This window comes from Glandiceps talaboti, chromosome 15 (assembly GCF_964340395.1).
Source record: "Glandiceps talaboti chromosome 15, keGlaTala1.1, whole genome shotgun sequence".
Taxonomy (NCBI): Eukaryota; Metazoa; Hemichordata; class Enteropneusta; family Spengelidae; genus Glandiceps; species Glandiceps talaboti.
Genome location: NC_135563.1, coordinates 8,817,128 through 8,841,134, shown reverse-complemented (window position 1 = coordinate 8,841,134; position 24,007 = coordinate 8,817,128). Strand labels below are relative to the sequence as shown.

General features: G+C 35.4%; 4 protein-coding genes across 4 annotated transcripts in view; 1 reads left to right on the top strand and 3 right to left on the bottom strand.

Moving 5' to 3' along the window:
* The window catches only part of LOC144446446 (ATP-binding cassette sub-family A member 2-like), a 76,330-nt gene that overhangs the window by 7,381 nt on the left and 44,942 nt on the right, over positions 1 to 24,007 (top strand). The window contains exons 7-8 of the mRNA XM_078136208.1: positions 753 to 927; positions 2,489 to 2,604. Of these exons, the coding sequence (XP_077992334.1) occupies positions 753 to 927; positions 2,489 to 2,604 (291 nt within the window). The remainder of the gene's footprint in view (positions 1 to 752; positions 928 to 2,488; positions 2,605 to 24,007) is intronic.
* LOC144446808 (uncharacterized) lies at positions 4,712 to 8,927 on the bottom strand. The gene is made up of 5 exons (XM_078136649.1): positions 8,880 to 8,927; positions 6,912 to 7,089; positions 6,138 to 6,236; positions 5,209 to 5,385; positions 4,712 to 5,121 (listed from the first exon to the last, which is right to left on the bottom strand). Exons 1-5 carry the CDS (start codon positions 8,925 to 8,927, stop codon positions 4,712 to 4,714), a joined length of 912 nt encoding a protein of 303 aa, XP_077992775.1.
* LOC144446449 (uncharacterized) lies at positions 11,185 to 16,612 on the bottom strand. The gene is made up of 5 exons (XM_078136211.1): positions 16,564 to 16,612; positions 14,333 to 14,510; positions 13,564 to 13,662; positions 12,617 to 12,757; positions 11,185 to 12,514 (listed from the first exon to the last, which is right to left on the bottom strand). Exons 2-5 carry the CDS (start codon positions 14,499 to 14,501, stop codon positions 12,090 to 12,092), a joined length of 834 nt encoding a protein of 277 aa, XP_077992337.1. The 5' UTR covers positions 14,502 to 14,510; positions 16,564 to 16,612; the 3' UTR covers positions 11,185 to 12,089.
* On the bottom strand, positions 19,129 to 21,819 carry LOC144446807 (uncharacterized). The gene is made up of 4 exons (XM_078136648.1): positions 21,651 to 21,819; positions 20,882 to 20,980; positions 19,753 to 20,129; positions 19,129 to 19,149 (listed from the first exon to the last, which is right to left on the bottom strand). The coding sequence occupies exons 1-4, from the start codon at positions 21,817 to 21,819 to the stop codon at positions 19,129 to 19,131; spliced, it is 666 nt and encodes a 221-aa protein (XP_077992774.1).

The following is a 24,007-nucleotide window of genomic DNA, read 5'->3' as shown; positions in this document are numbered from 1 at the left end:
TGTATCGGTAGTTGCCATAGCCCCCATACTACTTATACCATAATATCTTCAAGATAATAATTCTCTTTGTTGTTGATAAATATCATATCTGATTTTCTGTGTGTGACATGATGAAGTGTATAAGTGACAAACCAGGAATGGGGTAAAATTGGGTTTTTGCCAGGAATGGGGTAAAGTCAGGGAGGGTGTCAGGAATGGGGTAAAGTCAGGGTGTCAGGAATTGGGTAAAATCAGGAGAGTACCATAGTAGGGATAGGGTAAAGCCAGGTAGAGTACGTACAATGAATGTTTTAAAACCAGGGAGGGCATCAGGAATGGGGAAGTACCTGGAATGGGGTAAAACCAGGGAGGGCATCAGGAATGGGGTAAAATCAGGAGAGTACCGTAGTAGGGATAGGGTAAAGCCAGGTAGAGTACGTACAATGAATGTTTTAAAACCAGGGAGGGCATCAGGAATGGGGAAGTACCAGGAATGGGGTAAAACCAGGGAGGGCATCAGGAATGGGGTAAAATCAGCAAAAGTGCCAGGAATGGGGTAAAGTCAGGGAGCATAGTAGAAATGGGGTAAAACCAGGGAGGGTTCAGGTTTTTTTTTTTCTAAAAAAAATGTAGGGATCACTGTCTTATATGCAAGGATTACATTTTATGTAATGTTGTCAGGATCACTGCAGTGCAAGTAAAATGATAACAAACTGATAACAATAGTACAAGTAACATGTTAATCTTTGTGTATATATATTTGTGGTTTTCAGGCACAGGTGCATCTTTTTACAAGTTGCCATTTTTATTCTGCTTGGTATGTCATTCATCCCAGCGAGTGTGATGGTGTTTTTAGTCAGTGAGAGAGCCAGCAAAGCTAAACATTTACATTTTATCAGTGGAGTCAGTCCTTTCGTCTACTGGATATCAAACTATGTCTGGGATATGGTGAGTAGAAATTATGTCTTAGGAATACTGTGACTTCCATGCTAAAACTGTGAATGTCATGTAGTTATATATACATAGAGCTTATAACTCTTGAATATTCCCAGTTGGTAAGCATGGCATCACAAAGTGGAAAAGTCAGTTCTTACGTTCTTCAGAGAGGGGGTCGATTATGTGACCATATGCTTCTCCCAAATAAAGTAAATTACCATCAGTCTCTCTAGATTGACTTGAAATGCACCTCAGAAATAAACTCTAAACTTTTGCTGTTTCTTGTTATAGAAAACTCCACAAAACTCTCATTTCATATCAATAAAAAGGATCAGGGTTCACCATACTAAATTTACATAGAGCTCATAATGATACCAAAATTTAGTCATTTTTAGAATCCAATATGGCTGCCGCCAACTAAATGTATGGAAAAATACAAGATGGGATGATTTTCTTGAAAACAATTCATGGACACTCTGAATTTCTTTTGTTGTTTCAAGAGGACCAGAAGCAACATTAAAAATAGGAATGTTTGGAGAGATTTTGAAATTCTTCTCCAAGGTGCATTTACCTTAAGGTACTAGAATGTCCCTTTTGGACCAATTTTTCTGAAAATTAAATTCTCTCCAAACTTTCCCATTAAAGGAAGCTTTTTTCTGGTCCTTTTGAAATAGTAAGAGAAATTTGGGATCCACCATCTTGTTTTCAAGCAAATCAATAATCTTTTACTATCCCAAAGAATTAGAGTGGCCATATGGATGAGGACTGTGTATTTATTGTGAATTTTTAATTTAAATAAAACAATTTTATCATGGCGTCCTGCAAAAATCAATGTGAAATAACATATGCCAAGTCTGTGTTTGTAACTCAATAAATTGCTAAAATATATCAATAAATGTGTAAAATGTTTGTTATTGTACATACATGTATACACAAACATTTTGCATAGTTTTTAGCTTTTCGCAATGTATTGAGTTACAAACACAGACTTGGTCTTTGTTGTTTCATGTTGATTTATTCAGTAGGACGCCGTAATAAAATTGTCTCATAAATTAAAAATCCACAATATAAAATACACAGTCCTCATCCATATGACCACATTAACACAAGTACCCTGGTATACAGTGGCCATATTGGATTCTAAAATGACTGAATCTTCATAACATTTTGACTTTGACTTGAGAAATTTTTATTGTGACCCCTGTGATATTTTTTCTGAGTTCTAACTGAAAATTGGTTGGAGTAAAAATTTCTTGAACAGAGCAAAAGCAAAAGATGAAGCAGTTTATTTCCAAGGCACATTTCACATTAAAAATTCTTTGTTTGGTGCAGTTCTAATTCTTTTTGCTGTAACTAAGACAAATTGAAGGCCAGCTTTTGAACATCCATATTGGTCAAATCCTCTTTTTACCTGCTAGTTCAATTGTTTTTGTAGGATAAAAGCTTTGTTTTTGGTGTTACTGTCAATAACAACTAATTACAGGAGTGTAAATGTATGTACAACAACAACTCCTCAAGTCTTCTATTTTTTTGACATGCCTCCAAATGAGCAACTTAATTTGTCTTATTACAGCTAATGTTCCTGCTACCAGTCGCGTGCTGTGTTGTGGTTCTACTGGTATTTGATGTACCTGTGTTCTCCACCTCTACAAATCTACCTGCATTAGTGGCACTGTTCATTCTGTTCGGGTGAGTACAACACTTTTGTGTAGAATGAAGAAGAATATGCCTTGGAGACCAGTTAATTTGCTTGTAAGATGTCAAATTAGCTGAAATCACTGAATTGATTGGCATGTGAAAGTTGTTCTAGCTGGGTCCTTTGAAATGACAGAAATTTGGTTGTTCACCATCATGTTCACCATTTCCCCATAGTGTTAAAGTGGCCATATGGATGAGGATTTGGTATGTATTTTGGATTTTTAATGTACAGAACTGGTAATCCAGCCTTCGGTTTACTAAGAGTAGACACAAATTAAATCTATTGTTCTTCAGTGTGATAGATTACACAAGTGGGTGATATTGGTTCCTCTGTTTTGCGACTCTAATCACCCCATGACCAACATAGTGTAAACATTGGAAGTCACAAAACAGCACATAACTCTAAATAAACTAGTTTTCAGAGAAGCCTTCCTATTCAATCTGATTAAAATCCGATGTAGTGGACACGGCATGCTTTCTTTTTAGCTGTTGCGTTTACAGTCGTTTGTTCTTTTGTGAGTGCATGTTACATACAGTGTACATTTGATACAATACCATAGCCAACCAGAATCCGCCTTTTAAAAATTACACTCAACGTTCGAAATTGAAAGAAAGAGAGCCACAAAACAATAAAGATAACATCAGTATTTGTGCTTGAATTAATTGAGAATAATTTTGTTGAACAAAGTTATCGACAGGAGAATTTTGTAACGTTTAAGACGTTTATTTCTGAGATACGTAGTAAGTAGTAAGTAGTATTACACAACTGCCTAAATCGCTGATAAAATGATTAAAAATGAAGATACAAACTGAGTAGCTTATAAAAATTGACAAAGTTAAATAAATACAAATTCAAGAAGAAAAACATGTAAAATAATGAAAAAAATAATACAAAGAATAAAATGACTCGTACACTAGTCTACAAGTTATGCTAATTCTACTGTCAGACTGTAACTTGAGTTATACATATATGCTAATTCTACTGTCAGATTGCATCTTGAGTTATACATATATGCTAATTCTACTGTCAGACTGTATCTTGTGTAAATATACATATATGCTAATTCTACTGTCAGACTAACTTGTGTTATACATATACTGAGTTATACATACTATAGTTACAGGACGTGTACTAACTTCAAAGGAAGGGTCACATCATCTGATCAAAATGGAGATTCTAGCATATTATTTTGCATGAGAAATGACAATGTCTTGGAGTTTCACTTGTGAGAAAATGTTTTTTACACACACACACACACACACACACACACACACAATTCCAGGCATAATGCACTGTTCTAATTTTGAAATAGAGAGGAAAATGATATTAAAAATGAACCCATTTCAGAATCCAATATGGCCACCGAAAATAACAGATTGTCAGTTTCCTTGACAACTAGACAGTGAACATCTAAATTTCAAGAAATACAAGAAACAAGTTTTCATAAGGCAAACTTTGTAGAGATTTGAAGAACTTTGAATTTCATGGAAATTTGTCCTCCAGGCATAATCTGCCTGATGAAACAGTTATTAAAAATTGTTCAATTTGAATTATCTTCTCTCAAACTACTTTATTTGTAACTCTGGGCTAACCAGACTTTTATATGTTACATGGGTAATTGTAGACAGGAAATATATATTACAGCTAAGTGTGCTTTTTTAAGTTTATTTTGTAATAGAAAATGATTTATTTGGTAGAGGGGTTGTTTGTAGGGTTATGGTCTATATGTATAACAGTTGTCAACTTGTTCTAAGAATACATGACATTTTATTATAGTTTTGATGCAGTCTGAAAAGATCCAGTTTTCGGTCTGCTTATAATCACTTATTACCCTATGGATAGAATGAATTAACGATAAAATAGGAAAGTGAAAACAGTCAACCTTATTAGTGACTTTCATGTGACTCTGGAGTAGTTGTTAGGTGTCACTTTTGAATATAAATTTATATTGAATTGTAAACTTGTATATCATCCAACTTGTACGGTTCTAATTGCTACAAGACCTCGTTTACAGTTTTATTGGCTTTCAATATGAGATATTGAGGTCATGGTGAATTTTGTGTTAGGATTGGCATCACATGCCCATTTTGGCTAATTCTAGTCAGGATATACAAGATATCCTGTGAATGTATTATATGCCTCGCCTTCACTAGTTATTTTATGATTTGTGCCAGCAGCTAACACCAGCTTGACTTGGTCATTTTGATCAAGATGTAACAAACCACCACCAGATTGTGCTTGATACATACCATCATCTTTTGTCATTTCAATTCTAAATTTCACTGAATCATTAAGTTGTAGTGTAATATTCAAGCTCTTACCACCCCAATTCCGAAAAGTGAAAAAGAAATAATAGATACCAGGTACTTGACAAGTAAAGATTCCAGTACCTGTGTTAATGTTGGCATTTTTTTGCAGGAGGACTCTAGAGTAGGTGATAACTTGTGAGGAACTTGTTCCCTCAAGGCTTGATCCTCTTTGTACAGTAAATGCAACTTTAACATTATCTGGGTTTTCACCCTTTTGTCCCTTCTGACCGATTCCAACACTTCCTTTAGTACCCTTCATACCAGGTATCCCAACCCCATCTAAACCATCAAGTCCTCTTTCTCCTGGTAGTCCACTCATACCTCTCACTCCGGTATCTCCTTTAGTACCTTTTTCACCTCGTATCCCGACACCATCTGTTCCATTATGTCCACGTTCTCCCTTGGGACCTTGTGGCCCTACTTTTCCGGGACGTCCAGTCTGACCTTTGACACCAGGTTCACCTTAACCATGAAAGAATAAAGTCTTTAGTACAAAATATCATGTGGTATAAACAAGGGTATTTTCAACATCATTCAGATACAACATTTTCATGTCATAATGAGTACTACAGCTAAAATGATGTAGGCTTGGTGTTTCACTCATAGGACATTGCAGCTAAAATGATGTAGGCTTGGTGTTTCGCTCATAGGGATATTACAGCTAAAGATGTAGGCTTGGTATTTCACTCGTGCGACATTACAGCTAAAATGATGTAGGTTTGGTGTTTCACTCATGGGACTTTACAGCTAAAATGATTTAGGCTTGGTGTTTCACTCATGGGACTTTACAGCTAAAATGATTTAGGCTTGGTGTTTCACTCATGGGACATTATACAGTTAAAATGATGTTGACTTGGTGTTTCACTCATGGGACATTACAGTTGAAATGGTGTAGGCTTGGTGTTTCACTCATGGGACATTACAGCTAAAATGATGTATGCTTGGTGTTTCACTCATGGGACTTTACAGCTAAAATGATATTAGTTTGGTGTTTCACTCACGGGACATTATGTTTTTGACTCAAAGATAGACATATTTAAACTCCAGACTAACAATAAAAGAAACACAACACAACACAGAGCCAGACAGTCACAATGGGCAAACTTTTACTAGCAAGTGATATAGTTTTCAGTTAATTGTGCTATCAAAATAGGACCATCATTACATTATAAAAGATGTCATTTGCTTATTCAAGTGTCATCTTTCTTCCTTACCTGGTTCTCCTACTGTTCCCAGTTGTCCTCCTTCTCCCTTCTCTCCAGCCTCCCCTTTAATTCCTGGAGAACCCACTGGACCGATAACACCAGGTTGTCCTGAAAATTACAATTATTAGGCCAAAAATATAAAGAATTGTTTCTGGTCAGCACACGCATCACTTAAATACCCTCATGTTGGTGTTTTTTGTTTGTTTGTTTGTTTGTCCAGCCCATGCAGTCTGTAGATCCAGGGGAAAACACAAAAATAACCCTCCCGACTTCAGTGAAGACAACTGCAGAGCTTATCATGAACAAGCAAATTACATCTGTCCCCACATACACACTTGCTCTAAAGTACTAAATATAAAGAACAATAACTGCCATAAATAGTAGACTGAGTGACAGGTTTGAGAATAAAAAAAATAAAAAAATAAAAAAATTCTGCGTCGTTGCATCATTTTAGACAGACTGTCCTGACCTGAACCAATTTTTTTGTTTGGCCTTATAGCAAATTAAATGAAAATTTTTATGAACAGGATTGAAGTCAAACTTTACTCTTTGCTGATTTGTCAAAGTGAAAGCTGAATAACAAATTCTAAAACAAAGTTCAACAAAAGCAGACAATTTTTTAAGCCTTCTAAAATGTCATTTTACCCACAGACAAGGATTCCTTGAGGCCCTCTAGTGACCAGGATTACTTGTCTGTATTTTACCCATTTAGTAGTTAATATTGTCTACAAACATAACAATTTTCAGTCTCACATCGCTAGGTGTAGAAGTTAAAATTCCTACCTTGACTTCCTACTGGCCCTGACATACCGGGTGCACCAGGTGGTCCTTGAGGCCCTCTAGTGTCAAGTAAGGAGTTACTGCAAATACGTAGACACTGGTCATCTCTTTCCTGTGTGCTGACATTTTGGAGAAATACTCCCAGGAGTAGGATTGGTATCAAATTTTTCATTTTGATTTCCTGGAAGAGAAAAATTGCAATAATATTGATGTGTGTCACTAGAAAAAGAGTCATCAATACTTTGTCTATAAATTTCATAGCATATACAGGGTTTTTTTTGTTACGGATGAGGAACCATGGTAATAGAAAGGGCAAAGGGAAAAAAAGTGGCCTAGTTTTTTACATAGAATCTGTCATAATTATGTTTAGGAACTGCTGTAAAATGAGTGGGAACCCGAGATGATTTTGCTTATACTGACTTACATTAGCAAAAACACTGTACTGATATGCCTGTCTGTATGTAGTTTTTATGATGCTTTCCGCTAAACCATCCAGGGTCCAGGAAATAATAGTAACAAACTTTCATTGAAAACTTCACCCCAACTAACTATTTATAGCAAGGTTAACATGGAATTGTTTTAAGGCATAGCATTGGGAGCCTGGGTGAAGGTTATTAAAAGGTCATAATATGATCATACAATCAAACATTCCATATGTACACATGACAGTTTAGATATTAAACCAGATATTTGTTTTGGCAACATACAATGTAGCTGACTTAACATTAATTCTTATACTAGAACAGACTAAGAGTTAGACAAAATCTACTTAGTCTCTCTGTTAATGTGTCTTTTTGTTCAAAAATCTATAATTCCAAAAGTATTGAGTAAGTTGGGCAGGAATTTAATGGGGATGTATCTGGGGATGTGTAGATGAAGCTGTATATTCACACCGTGAAGATCCCATCAGCAATATGCAAATTCGGCCTAAAAATGTGTCCAGGTCAAAAATCTATAAAATTAAAAGTATTGAGTAGATTGCGCTGAAATTTAATGGGGATGCATCTGGGGATGTGTAGATGAAGCTGTATTCACACTATGATGATCCATTCAGTGATATGCAAATTAGGTTTTAAGCATCTCAATTTTAGTCAAAAACATATCTTGAAACTGCATGGTCAATGGGTTTGAAACTTGGTGGGGAAACTTCTGGCGTTGTTACCATGCAGTTATTATTAAACATATTTTGACACAATTGGTCTTAGCAACCATGACCATGCCCTTAGCAATAGTGAAATGATGCATATTACAAGGATAACAACAGGGATGGGTAAGTAAGTGAATAAATATTCAACACAATGTATGCAAATATGCCTAGCAACAGGACCACGCCCATAGCAATAGCTAATTGATGGTTTATATTGTAAAGATGAAATCTGGTAAGGTTATGGAGATTAATAGAGATTCCAAAAATGTCTGCAAATATGCCTAGCAACAAGACCACGCCCATAGCAACAGCCAACTACAGTTGTGCTACAGCGCCATTGGCAGTATTTTTGTCACATTATGGGATGAAGTAAGTGAGGTTTCAACCCACTTCTTATCACTAAGTAGTAATTGTTGCCAATATTTACAAATGTGATAATGTACTCTTCAAGTCAACAGTTGTAAATGTTTCTCTTGCTTACTACTACTACTTTTGGGCATTTCAACACTGAAATCAAGCCATTTGAATTCCCGAAAGTTTGAGTTTATTTTCATTTTGCAAGTCAAAATCCCACCATCTTTATTTTAATGAAGAACAAGTGGTGTATTTTATTGTGCAACTATTTTTCTCTCTCTCCATGATGATTGTAATTCAAACCTGTAGTTCACAGCGTAAGATTATTTTCAAGGAGTAAATGCTATCAGGCAAAGCTAAGCTCAGTGTTATATCAGTTGTTATCAGTTTTATTGACTTATTATCAGTGAAATTGCAAACAGATTTTAGAGATGCAAACAATGTTTATTATACCTGACTTGCTGGCTCACCAAGTCGGGTTTGTAGTACTTGAAGTTTTGATAGGGGAAAACTGTCATGGTTGTACTTGATTTGTTTGCTAAAAAAAGTCAACTACCATCCACAGGGATGAAAAGGGAAATAAAAAAATTCTAACGATGAAATCTGAAGTTTGTATGGCAGTTTAAATTCATCACATATTCCATACATAAAAGACTGAAAACTATTAAAACAGCAGTAACTTGCTGGTATTGCATGAATCAGATTAAAAAAAATATGATGTATTTTCATACCTTAGATTTTCAACGGTTTCTTCACTAACAAGAGATGTAGGGTGTGCAATGTACAGGATGTATCTGCCCAGAAAGTTAGCAAGTCAGTGTATATGTACCGGATAGTCTCGTGTGCCGGATATACAAATGTAGTACTGACATAAAAACAATAAAATTACCAAGAAGACCCTGGCAATGATAAACCATTTTGTTGTAGAGGTGAAACAGCTAGACTTGAATTAGATGTTTGTATTAAAAGTAACTACTTCTGTCCAGGAGTTTTGATTTTTTACAGATTTTATTTTTAGTCAGAATTCATTACTAGATTATTATTTGGTAAGATGTAACTATAGTATGTGTACTAACGTGTTATTCAATTTTGAACTTACCTATAAAACAAGCTTCGCCCCTTTTTGAAATGTGTTGCTCCAACAAACAAATTTAGACCTCACTGGTGTGTGATATTCGTAGGAAACGGATACTTATATTTCAAAGTTTCACTAAAAGCTGTTTTTTTCTAATTTGCATACAAATACATAGACAACATTTTCTTATCCTTATATGGGCTTGAAATGGTGTTTTCATTCTTTTGCATGCAACGAGAAATGGGGTTTCTTCGAAAAAAATCTTCTTGAATTTCATATTTTGCACAAAACAAGAGTATATTAATAGTTATTTTCTGACATCGCTTTGTCAAACCATATTTGGAGATAAAATTGAAATTTTCCCTGGAATCTTAAAATAGATTTTGTATCAACTGACAATAGCAAGGGGTAAATGTCAATGTAGGTTACGTCAAAAGGATGTAGTGAATAGTGACAGCAGTCTTAGATGATATTGAAGTTGAGTTTTTGTGTTTTGATGAAAAACAGGTTTGTTCTGTTCATATACATAGACATGGTGCCCTCTACGATACATTCAGGTTTTTCTTTCAGCCTGTAAGTGTAGATATATTTCAGGTTGAAGAGTGTGGTATAGAGTGGGACATATGATCCCATTTACAAAACATCACTTCTTGGTACTTAAACTGTAGTGCTGTAGGCAGGTTTACAATCAACTTAGCTTTGTTTTTATCTTTACACCATTGAGTATGGTAATTCATTACTATTGATGTGTCAAGAGGTTCCACTAAAAATAGATGGCCCACAATGCATTGTGTCAGTGCAATAAGTTTGTATCAGCTGTACTGTGTTGTGTTGTATAGCAGATATGTACTTATTGCACTTACTTGAATGGAATATATAGATTTAGTCAAAAAAGGACCAAAATGAAGTTTGAGCTATGTTGTGTTGGGCAACAGGTAAACCCCCCACGTCCCCACCCATCCCCACATCTACCTCCATTCCCATGCTACATTGTGCCAGAGAGATTTCTGATATTTTGTCTATTCTCTTCATAATGTTGGTCTGAGTGAAAGAGGAAATACTGTGTTGTAAAACACAATATTGACAGGTCATGTACGGTAAACAATATTATGCGCTTTTCGTGCCATACATCTGTATTAGATTTACCCAAAAGTCTGTCTGCTCCCTATAGTCTCTTGGGTCAGTCTGTATGAATTAAGTTCTCATACTGTCACTCATACAAAAGTACTAGCTGTAACTGAAATGATTTTTTTGAAACTAGTTTTCAAGATATAAAGACTTAATTGTAAAATATCATACATCCTGCACAGTATTGAATCACCTGATTGTGTTAAAAGTATCTGTTTAGTTGTATATGGTACACTAGATAAAATCAAATTGATCGTTGGGTCAACACGGTCACCAAAACTTCATATCTCTGCAATACAGTCACAATTTCATGATAAAAACAACCTCTAGTTTAACATGTGCGGTGTCTAAATTATTGGCATTTGACCAAGTTTCAGTGAATATATTGTTGGTTGTCAAATTGAAAACAAATCATTCTCCTGTTACAGCTAGTACAGGTATTATTAATTAAAATGTACATTTGATAGTTCTTTTGATGCTGTTTTATTTCTACTGAAAGACAAACTGAATACATTTCAAAAGATAGAATTCTTAATCAAAACATGCAGTATCCATTTTATAAGGACATTCTGGTATTCATCGCTGAACATGAAATATAGTTGAAATTTTCATGCTTATAAAATGAACTAATATTTACCCCCAAGGTTGTAGGACAACTTATTCACAGTTTTACCTTCTGTTAAAACACTAAATAATTATTACATATGTACCAGAGATTACTTGCACCATGCAGTGCAATACCGAAAGCATTATTACATACATGCATGCATGCAAATTGTATGTAAATGAGGGCACCACCTTTCATTGTACACAAACGTGTGTGATCGCACATTGTTACTTTTATGGAAATTTGCAGTTTAGAATCAACATATGTAATAATAACAGAACTCCGTACTGCGTGAGTTCCAGTTTGGGTACTCAGGGATACTTGCACTCATGCTTGCACTTGTTTTCTGCTGCAGAGAACACGTACAGCAAGCACTCGTTCAAATACCAAGAGTAAGCCACACTTATATTCTCATGTCATGGGGTTCTGTCGTATGTATTATATAGTAAAGTTACCTTCTATTCTAAGTATTAAAAGATATACACTAAAAAAAATAAAAGATTCCTTTTAAGAATTAGAAGTTGTTCTTACGAAACAAAAGTTTTGTTTCAAAGAATTAAAAGTTTTACTCATGAAAAAGAAATGTTTCCTTTCAAGAATTAAAAGTTCGTTCTTTGGGAAAAAGCTTTATTCAAAAAATTAAAAGTGTGTTCTTTGGAAGGAAAGGTTTTGTTCAAAGAATTAAAAGTTTACTCTCGAAAAATAAAAGTTTCCTTTCAAGAATTCAAAGTTCATTCTTTGGAAAGTAAAGTTTAGTTCAAAGAATTAAAAGTGTGTGCTTTAGAAGGAAAAGTTGACCAAAGAATTAAGATTTTGTATTGTCGCCTCGGGGCCGCCGTAGGATTTGGTGCCACATTGATGGTGTTTTGGTTAGTCGGGATATACAAGGTATCCTGTAAATGTATGATATTCATTACCAGTACCTAAACCATGATTTGTGTTACCACCTAACACCAGCTTGACTTGGTCATTTTGATCAAGATGTAACAAACCACCACCAGATTGTGATTGATACATACCATCATCTTTTGTCATTTCAATTCTAAATTTCACTGAATCATTAAGTTGTAGTGTAATATCCAAGCTCTTACCAGTAAAATTCCGAAAAGTGAAAAAAAAAAAATAGATACCAGGTACTTGACAAGTAAAGATTCCAGTACCTGTGTTAATGTTGGCATTTTGTTGCAGGAGGACTGTAGAGTAGGTGATAACTTGTGGGGAACTTGTTCCGGAAAGACCTTCACTTTGTACAGTAAATGCAACTTTAACATTATCTGGGTTTTCACCCTTTTGTCCTTTCTGACCGATTCCAACACTTCCTTTAGTACCCTTCATACCAGGTATCCCAACCCCATCTAAACCATCAAGTCCTCTTTCTCCTGGTAGTCCACTCATACCTCTCACCCCGGTTTCTCCTTTAGTACCTTTTTCACCTCGTATCCCGACACCATCTGTTCCATTATGTCCACGTTCTCCCTTGGGACCTTGGGGCCCTACTTTTCCGGGACGTCCAGTCTGACCTTTGACACCAGGTTCACCTTAACCATGAAAGAATAAAGTCTTTAGTACAAAATATCATGTGGTATAAACAAGGGTATTTTCAACATCATTCAGATACAACATTTTCATGTCATAATGAGTACTACAGTTAAAATGATGTAGGCTTGGTGTTTCACTCATGGGACATTACAGCTAAAATGATTTTGGTTTGGTGTTTCACTCATGGGACATTACAGCTAAAATGATGTTTGCTTGGTGTTTCACTCATGGGACATTACAGTTAAAATGATATTGGTTTTGGTGTTTTACTCATTGGACAATACAGCTAAAATGATGTTGGCTTGGTGTTTCACTCATGGGACATTACAGTTAAAATGATATTGGTTTGGTGTTTCACTCATGGGACATTACAGCTAAAATGATGTAGGCTTGGTGTTTCACTCATGGGACATTACAGCTAAAATGATATTGATTCAAATTGGTGTTTCGCTCATGGGACATTACAACTAAAATGATGTAGGCTTGGTGTTTCACTCATGGGACATTACAACTATGATGTAGGCTTGGTGTTTCACTGATGGGACATTACAACTAAAATGATATTGGTTTGGTTTTTCACTCATTTGACATTATGTTTTTGACCCAAAGATAGACATATTCCAACTCTACACTAACAATAACAGAAACACAACACAACACAAATCCAGTCAGTGACAGTCACAATAGGCAAACATTTACTTGCAAGTGATATATAATTTTCAGTTAATTGTGCTATCAAAATAGGACCATCATTGCATTATAAAAGATGTCATTTGGTTATTCAAGTGTCACCTTTCTTTCTTACCTGGTTCTCCTACTGTTCCCAGTTGTCCACGTTCTCCCTTCTCTCCTGCCTCCCCTTTAATTCCTGGAGAACCCACTGGACCGATAACACCAGGTTGTCCTGAAAATGACAATTATTAGGCCAAAAATATAAAGAATTGTTTCTGGTCAGCACACGCATCACTTAAATACCCTCATGTCGGTGTTTTTTGTTTGTTTGTTTGTCCAGCCCATGCAGTCTGTAGATCCAGGGGGAAACACAAAAATAACCCTCCCTACTTCCGTGAAGACAACTGCAGAGCTTATCATGAACAAGCAAATTACATCTGTCCCCACATACACACTTGCTCTAAAGTACTAAATATAAAGAACAATAACTGCCGTAAATAGTAGACTGAGTGACAGGTTTGAGAATAAAAAAAATAAAAAAATAAAAAAATTCTGTGTCGTTGCATCATTTTAGACAGACTGTCCTGACCTGAACCAATTTTATTTTTTGGCCTTATAGCAAATTAAATGAAAATTTTATGAACAGGATTGAAGTCAAACTTTACTCTTTGCTGATTTGTCAAAGTGAAAGCTGAATAACAAATTCTAAAACAAAGTTCAACAAAAGCAGACAATTTTTTAAGCCTTCTAAAATGTCATTTTACCCACAGACAAGGATTCCTTGAGGCCCTCTAGTGACCAGGATTACTTGTCTGTATTTTACCCATTTAGTAGTTAATATTGTCTACAAACATAACAATTTTCAGTCTCACATCGCCAGGTGTAGAAGTTAAAATTCCTACCTTGACTTCCTACTGGCCCTGACATACCGGGTGCACCAGGTGGTCCTTGAGGCCCTCTAGTGTCAAGTAAGGAGTTACTGCAAATACGTAGACACTGGTCATCTCTTTCCTGTGTGCTGACATTTTGGAGAAATACTCCCAGGAGTAGGATTGGTATCAAATGTTTCATTTTGATTTCCTGGGAGAAAAAAATCACAATAATGATTAATGTGTGTCACTAGCAATCGAGTCATCATTACTCTCTAGAATATAAATTTCATAGCATGTGCAGTTTTTTTGTTGCGGATGAGGAACCATGGTAACAGAAAGGGCAAAGGGAAAAAAAAGTGGCCTAGTTTTTTACATAGAATCTGTCATAATTATGTTTAGGAACTGCTGTAAAATGAGTGGGAACCCTAGATGATTTTGCCTACTGACTTACATTAGCAAAAACACTGTTACAGTACTGATATGCCTGTCTGTATGTAGTTTTTATGATGCTTTCCGCTAAACCATCCAGGGTCCAGGAAATAATAGTAACAAACTTTCATTGAAAACTTCACCCCAACTAACTATTTATAGCAAGGTTAACATGGAATTGTTTTAAGGCATAGCATTGGGAGCCTGGGTGAAGGTTATTAAAAGGTCATAATATGATCATACAATCAAACATTCCATATGTACACATGACAGTTTAGATATTAAACCAGATATTTGTTTTGGCAACATACAATGTAGCTGACTTAACATTAATTCTTATACTAGAACAGACTAAGAGTTAGACAAAATCTACTTAGTCTCTCTGTTAATGTGTCTTTTTGTTCAAAAATCTATAATTCCAAAAGTATTGAGTAAGTTGGGCAGGAATTTAATGGGGATGTATCTGGGGATGTGTAGATGAAGCTGTATATTCACACCGTGAAGATCCCATCAGCAATATGCAAATTCGGCCTAAAAATGTGTCCAGGTCAAAAATCTATAAAATTAAAAGTATTGAGTAGATTGCGCTGAAATTTAATGGGGATGCATCTGGGGATGTGTAGATGAAGCTGTATTCACACTATGATGATCCATTCAGTGATATGCAAATTAGGTTTTAAGCATCTCAATTTTAGTCAAAAACATATCTTGAAACTGCATGGTCAATGGGTTTGAAACTTGGTGGGGAAACTTCTGGCGTTGTTACCATGCAGTTATTATTAAACATATTTTGACACAATTGGTCTTAGCAACCATGACCATGCCCTTAGCAATAGTGAAATGATGCATATTACAAGGATAACAACAGGGATGGGTAAGTAAGTGAATAAATATTCAACACAATGTATGCAAATATGCCTAGCAACAGGACCACGCCCATAGCAATAGCTAAATGATGGTTTATATTGTAAAGATGAAATCTGGTAAGGTTATGGAGATTAATAGAGATTCCAAAAATGTCTGCAAATATGCCTAGCAACAAGACCACGCCCATAGCAACAGCCAACTACAGTTGTGCTACAGCGCCATTGGCAGTATTTTTGTCACATTATGGGATGAAGTAAGTGAGGTTTCAACCCACTTATTATCACTAAGTAGTAATTGTTGCCAATATTTACAAATGTGATAATGTACTCTTCAAGTCAACAGTTGTAAATGTTTCTCTTGCTTACTACTACTACTTTTGGGCATTTCAACACTGAAATCAAGCCATTTGAATTCCCGAAAGTTTGAGTTTATTTTCATTTTGCAAGTCAAAATCCCACCATTTTTATTTTAATGAAGAACAAGTGGTGTATTTTATTGTGCAACTATTTTTCTCTCTCTCCATGATGATTGTAATTCAAACCTGTAGTTCACAGCGTAAGATTATTTTCAAGGAGTAAATCATATCAGGCAAAACTAAGCTCAGTGTTATATCAGTTGTTATCAGTTTTATTGACTTATTATCAGTGAAATTGCAAACAGATTTTAGAGATGCAAACAATGTTTATTATACCCCACTCGCAGGCTCACCAAGTCGGGTTTGTAGTACTTGAAGTTTTGATAGGGGATAACTGTCATGGTTGTACTTGATTTGCTTGCTAAAAAAAGTTAACTACCATCCACAGGAATGAAAAAGGAAATAAAACATTGTAACGATGAAATCTGAAGTTTGTATGGCAGTTGAAAGTCATCACATATTACATACATTAGAGGCTGAAAACTATTAAAACAGCAGTAAGTGGTATTGCATGAATCAGATTTAAAAAAAATATGATGTATTTTCTTACCTTAGATTTCCAACGGTTTCTTCACTAACAAGAGATGTAGGGTTTACAATGTACAGGATGTATCTGCCCAGAAAGTTAGCAAGTCAGTGTATATGTACCGGATAGTCTCGTGTGCCGGATATACAAATGTAGTACTGACATAAAAACAATAAAATTACCAAGAAGACCCTGGCAATGATAAACCATTTTGTTGTAGAGGTGAAACAGCTAGACTTGAATTAGATGTTTGTATTAAAAGTAACTACTTCTGTCCAGGAGTTTTGATTTTTTACAGATTTTATTTTTAGTCAGAATTCATTACTAGATTATTATTTGGTAAGATGTAACTATAGTATGTGTACTAACGTGTTATTCAATTTTGAACTTACCTATAAAACAAGCTTCGCCCCCTTTTTGAAATGTGTTGCTCCAACAAACAAATTTAGACCTCACTGGTGTGTGATATTCGTAGGAAACGGATACTTATATTTCAAAGTTTCACTAAAAGCTGTTTTTTTCTAATTTGCATACAAATACATACTATTAGACACCGTTTTCTTATCCTTATATGGGCTTGAAATGGTGTTTTCATTCTTTTGCATGGAACGAGAAATGGGGTTTCGTCGAAAAAAATCTTCTTGAATTTCATATTTTGCACAAACCAAGAGTATATTAATATTCATTTTCTGACATCGCTTTGTCAAACCATATTTGGAGATAAAATTGAAATTTTCCCTGGAATCTTAAAATAGATTTTTTAACAACTGACAATAGCAAGGGGTATATGTCAATGTAGGTTACTTCAAAAGGATATACATGTAGTGAATAGTGACAGCAGTCTTAGATGATATTGAAGTTGAGTTTTAGTGTTTTGATGAAAAACAGGTTTGTTCTGTTCATATACATAGACATGGTGCCCTCTACGATACATTCAGGGTTTTTTTTCAGCCTGTAAGTGTAGATATATTTCAGGTTGAAGAGTGTACGTGGTATAGAGTGGGAGATGATCCCATTTACAAAACATCACTTCTTGGTACTTTAACTGTAGTGCTGTAGGCAGGTTTATAATCAACATAGCTGTGTTTTTATTTTTACACCATTGAGCATCGTAATTCATTGCTATTGACATGTCAAGAGGTTCCAATAAATATAGATTGCCCATAATGCATTGTGTCAGTACAATAAGTTTGTATCAGCTGTACTATATGTTGTGTTGTATAGCAGATATGAACTTATTGCACTTACTTGAATGGAATATATAGATTTGGTCAAAAAAGGACCAAAATGAAGTTTGAGCTATGTTGTGTTGGGCAACAGGTAAAACCCCCCACGTCCCCACCCATCCCCACATCTACCTCCATTCCCATGCTACATTGTGCCAGAGAGATTTCTGATATTTTGTCTATTCTCTTCATAATATTGGTCTGAATGAAAGAGGAAAGACTGTGTTGCAAAACACGATATCGACAGGCCATGTACTGTAAACAATATTATGCACTTTTCCTGCCATATGTTTGTACTAGATTTACCCAAAAGTCTGTCTGCTCCCTATAGTCTCTTGGGTCAGTCTGTATGAATTAAGTTCTCATACTGTCACTCATACAAAAGTACTAGCTGTAACTGAAATGATTTTTTGAAACTAGTTTTCAAGATATAATGACTTAATTGTAAAATATCTTACATCCTGCACAGTATTGAATCACCTGATTGTGTTAAAAGTATCTGTTTAGTTGTATATGGTACACTAGATAAAATCAAATTGATCGTTGGGTCAACACGGTCACCAAAACTTCATATCTCTGCAATACAGTCACAATTTCATGATAAAAACAACCTCTAGTTTAACATGTGCGGTGTCTAAATTATTGGCATTTGACCAAGTTTCAGTGAATATATTGTTGGTTGTCAAATTGAAAACAAATCATTCTCCTGTTACAGCTAGTACAGGTATTATTAATTAAAATGTACATTTGATAGTTCTTTTGATGCTGTTTTATTTCTACTGAAAGACAAACTGAATACATTTCAAAAGATAGAATTCTTAATCAAAACATGCAGTATCCATTTTATAAGGACATTCTGGTATTCATCGCTGAACATGAAATATAGTTGAAATTTTCATGCTTATAAAATGAACTAATATTTACCCCCAAGGTTGTAGGACAACTTATTCACAGTTTTACCTTCTGTTAAAACACTAAATAATTATTACATATGTACCAGAGATTACTTGCACCATGCAGTGCAATACCGAAAGCATTATTACATACATGCATGCATGCAAATTGTATGTAAATGAGGGCACCACCTTTCATTGTACACAAACGTGTGTGATCGCACATTGTTACTTTTATGGAAATTTGCAGTTTAGAATCAACATATGTAATAATAACAGAACTCTGTACTGCGTGAGTTCCAGTTTGGGTACTCAGGGATATTTGCACTGAGTCTCATGCTTGCACTTGTTTTCTGCTGCAGAGAACACGTACAGCAAGCACTCGTTCAAATACCAAGAGTAAGCCACACTTATATTCTCATGTCATGGGGTTCAGTCGTATGTATTATATAGTAAAGTTACCTTCTATTCTAAGTATTAAAAGATATACACTAAAAAAAATAAAAGATTCCTTTTAAGAATTAGAAGTTGTTCTTACGAAACAAAAGTTTTGTTTCAAAGAAACAAAAGTTTTACTCATGAAAAAGAAATGTTTCCTTTCAAGAATTAAAAGCTCGTTCTTTGGAAGGAAAGGTTTTGTTCAAAGAATTAAAAGTTTACTCTCGAAAATAAAAGTTCTTTCAAGAATTCAAAGTTCATTCTTTGGAAAGTAAAGTTTAGGAAAAGTTGACCAAAGAATTAAGATTCTGAATTGTCGTCTAGGAGCCGCCGTAGGATTTGGTTCCACATTGATGGTGTTTTGGTTTAGTCGGGATATACTAAGTATCCTGTAAATGTATGATAGTTATTACCACTACCTAAAACATGATCTGTGCCACCAGCTAACACCAGCTTGATTTGGTCATTTTGATCAAGATGTAACAAACCACCACCAGATTGTGATTGATACATACCATCATCTTTTGTCATTGTAATTCTAAATTTCACTGAACCATTAAGTTGTAGTGTAATATCCAAGCTCTTACCAGTATAATTCCGAAAAGTGAAAAAGAAATAATAGATACCAGGTACTTGACAAGTAAAGATTCCAGTACCTGTGTTAATGTTTTTTGCAGGAGGACTGTAGAGTAGGTGATAACTTGTGGGGAAGTTGTACCCTGAAGACTTGGTCCTCTTTCTACAGTAAATGCAACTTTAACATTATCTGGGTTTTCACCCTTTTGTCCCTTCTGACCGATTCCAACACTTCCTTTAGTACCCTTCATACCAGGTAATATCCCAACCCCATCTAAACCATCAAGTCCTCTTTCTCCTGGTAGTCCACTCATACCTCTCACTCCGGTATCTCCTTTAGTACCTTTTTCACCTCGTATCCCGACACCATCTGTTCCATTATGTCCACGTTCTCCCTTGGGACCTTGTGGCCCTACTTTTCCAGGACGTCCAGTCTGACCTTTGACACCAGGTTCACCTTAACCATGAAAGCATAAAGTCTTTAGTACAAAATATCATGTGATATAAACAAGGGTATTTTCAACATCATTCAGATACAACATTTTCATGTCATAATGAGTACTACAGCTAAAATGATGTAGGCTTGGTGTTTCACTCATAGGACATTGCAGCTAAAATGATGTAGGCTTGGTGTTTCGCTCATAGGGATATTACAGCTAAAATGATGTAGGCTTGGTGTTTCACTCGTGCGACATTACAGCTAAAATGATGTATGTTTGGTGTTTCACTCATGGGACTTTACAGCTAAAATGATTTAGGCTTGGTGTTTCACTCATGGGACTTTACAGCTAAAATGATTTAGGCTTGGTGTTTCACTCATGGGACATTACAGTTAAAATGATGTTGACTTGGTGTTTCACTCATGGGACATTACAGTTGAAATGGTGTAGGCTTGGTGTTTCACTCATGGGACATTACAGCTAAAATGATGTATGCTTGGTGTTTCACTCATGGGACTTTACAGCTAAAATGATATTAGTTTGGTGTTTCACTCACGGGACATTATGTTTTTGACTCAAAGATAGACATATTTAAACTCCAGACTAACAATAAAAGAAACACAACACAACACAGAGCCAGACAGTCACAATGGGCAAACTTTAACTTGCAAGTGATATAATTTTCAGTTAATAGTGCTATCAAAATAGGACCATCATTACATTATAAAAGATGTCATTTGGTTATTCAAGTGTCATCTTTCTTCCTTACCTGGTTCTCCTACTGTTCCCAGTTGTCCACGTTCTCCCTTCTCTCCTGCCTCCCCTTTAATTCCTGGAGAACCCACTGGACCGATAACACCAGGTTGTCCTGAAAATTACAATTATTAGGCCAAAAATATAAAGAATTGTTTCTGGTCAGCACACGCATCACTTAAATACCCTCATGTCGGTGTTTTTTGTTTGTTTGTTTGTCCAGCCCATGCAGTCTGTAGATCCAGGGGGAAACACAAAAATAACCCTCCCTACTTCCGTGAAGACAACTGCAGAGCTTATCATGAACAAGCAAATTACATCTGTCCCCACATACACACTTGCTCTAAAGTACTAAATATAAAGAACAATAACTGCCGTAAATAGTAGACTGAGTGACAGGTTTGAGAATAAAAAAAATAAAAAAATAAAAAAATTCTGTGTCGTTGCATCATTTTAGACAGACTGTCCTGACCTGAACCAATTTTATTTTTTGGCCTTATAGCAAATTAAATGAAAATTTTATGAACAGGATTGAAGTCAAACTTTACTCTTTGCTGATTTGTCAAAGTGAAAGCTGAACAACAAATTCTAAAACAAAGTTCAACAAAAGCAGACAATTTTTTAAGCCTTCTAAAATGTCATTTTACCCACAGACAAGGATTCCTTGAGGCCCTCTAGTGACCAGGATTACTTGTCTGTATTTTACCCATTTAGTAGTTAATATTGTCTACAAACATAACAATTTTCAGTTTCACATCGCCAGGTGTAGAAGTTAAAATTCCTACCTTGACTTCCTACTGGCCCTGACATACCGGGTGCACCAGGTGGTCCTTGAGGCCCTCTAGTGTCAAGTAAGGAGTTACTGCAAATACGTAGACACTGGTCATCTCTTTCCTGTGTGCTGACATTTTGGAGAAATACTCCCAGGAGTAGGATTGGTATCAAATTTTTCATTTTGATTTCCTGGGAGAAAAAAATCACAATAATGATTAATGTGTGTCACTAGCAATCGAGTCATCATTACTCTCTAGAATATAAATTTCATAGCATGTGCAGTTTTTTTGTTGCGGATGAGGAACCATGGTAACAGAAAGGGCAAAGGGAAAAAAAAGTGGCCTAGTTTTTTACATAGAATCTGTCATAATTATGTTTAGGAACTGCTGTAAAATGAGTGGGAACCCTAGATGATTTTGCCTACTGACTTACATTAGCAAAAACACTGTACTGATATGCCTGTCTGTATGTAGTTTTTATGATGCTTTCCGCTAAACCATCCAGGGTCCAGGAAATAATAGTAACAAACTTTCATTGAAAACTTCACCCCAACTAACTATTTATAGCAAGGTTAACATGGAATTGTTTTAAGGCATAGCATTGGGAGCCTGGGTGAAGGTTATTAAAAGGTCATAATATGATCATACAATCAAACATTCCATATGTACACATGACAGTTTAGATATTAAACCAGATATTTGTTTTGGCAACATACAATGTAGCTGACTTAACATTAATTCTTATACTAGAACAGACTAAGAGTTAGACAAAATCTACTTAGTCTCTCTGTTAATGTGTCTTTTTGTTCAAAAATCTATAATTCCAAAAGTATTGAGTAAGTTGGGCAGGAATTTAATGGGGATGTATCTGGGGATGTGTAGATGAAGCTGTATATTCACACCGTGAAGATCCCATCAGCAATATGCAAATTCGGCCTAAAAATGTGTCCAGGTCAAAAATCTATAAAATTAAAAGTATTGAGTAGATTGCGCTGAAATTTAATGGGGATGCATCTGGGGATGTGTAGATGAAGCTGTATTCACACTATGATGATCCATTCAGTGATATGCAAATTAGGTTTTAAGCATCTCAATTTTAGTCAAAAACATATCTTGAAACTGCATGGTCAATGGGTTTGAAACTTGGTGGGGAAACTTCTGGCGTTGTTACCATGCAGTTATTATTAAACATATTTTGACACAATTGGTCTTAGCAACCATGACCATGCCCTTAGCAATAGTGAAATGATGCATATTACAAGGATAACAACAGGGATGGGTAAGTAAGTGAATAAATATTCAACACAATGTATGCAAATATGCCTAGCAACAGGACCACGCCCATAGCAATAGCTAAATGATGGTTTATATTGTAAAGATGAAATCTGGTAAGGTTATGGAGATTAATAGAGATTCCAAAAATGTCTGCAAATATGCCTAGCAACAAGACCACGCCCATAGCAACAGCCAACTACAGTTGTGCTACAGCGCCATTGGCAGTATTTTTGTCACATTATGGGATGAAGTAAGTGAGGTTAACTCACTTCTTATCACTAAGTAGTAATTGTTGCCAATATTTACAAATGTGATAATGTACTCTTCAAGTCAACAGTTGTAAATGTTTCTCTTGCTTACTACTACTACTTTTGGGCATTTCAACACTGAAATCAAGCCATTTGAATTCCCGAAAGTTTGAGTTTATTTTCATTTTGCAAGTCAAAATCCCACCATCTTTATTTTAATGAAGAACAAGTGGTGTATTTTATTGTGCAACTATTTTTCTCTCTCTCCATGATGATTGTAATTCAAACCTGTAGTTCACAGCGTAAGATTATTTTCAAGGAGTAAATCATATCAGGCAAAACTAAGCTCAGTGTTATATCAGTTGTTATCAGTTTTATTGACTTATTATCAGTGAAATTGCAAACAGATTTTAGAGATGCAAACAATGTTTATTATACCCCACTCGCAGGCTCACCAAGTCGGGTTTGTAGTACTTGAAGTTTTGATAGGGGATAACTGTCATGGTTGTACTTGATTTGTTTGCTAAAAAAAGTTAACTACCATCCACAGGAATGAAAAAGGAAATAAAACATTGTAACGATGAAATCTGAAGTTTGTATGGCAGTTGAAAGTCATCACATATTACATACATTAGAGGCTGAAAACTATTAAAACAGCAGTAAGTGGTATTGCATGAATCAGATTTAAAAAAAATATGATGTATTTTCTTACCTTAGATTTCCAACGGTTTCTTCACTAACAAGAGATGTAGGGTTTACAATGTACAGGATGTATCTGCCCAGAAAGTTAGCAAGTCAGTATATATGTACCGGATAGTCTTGTGCGCCGGATATACAAATGTAGTA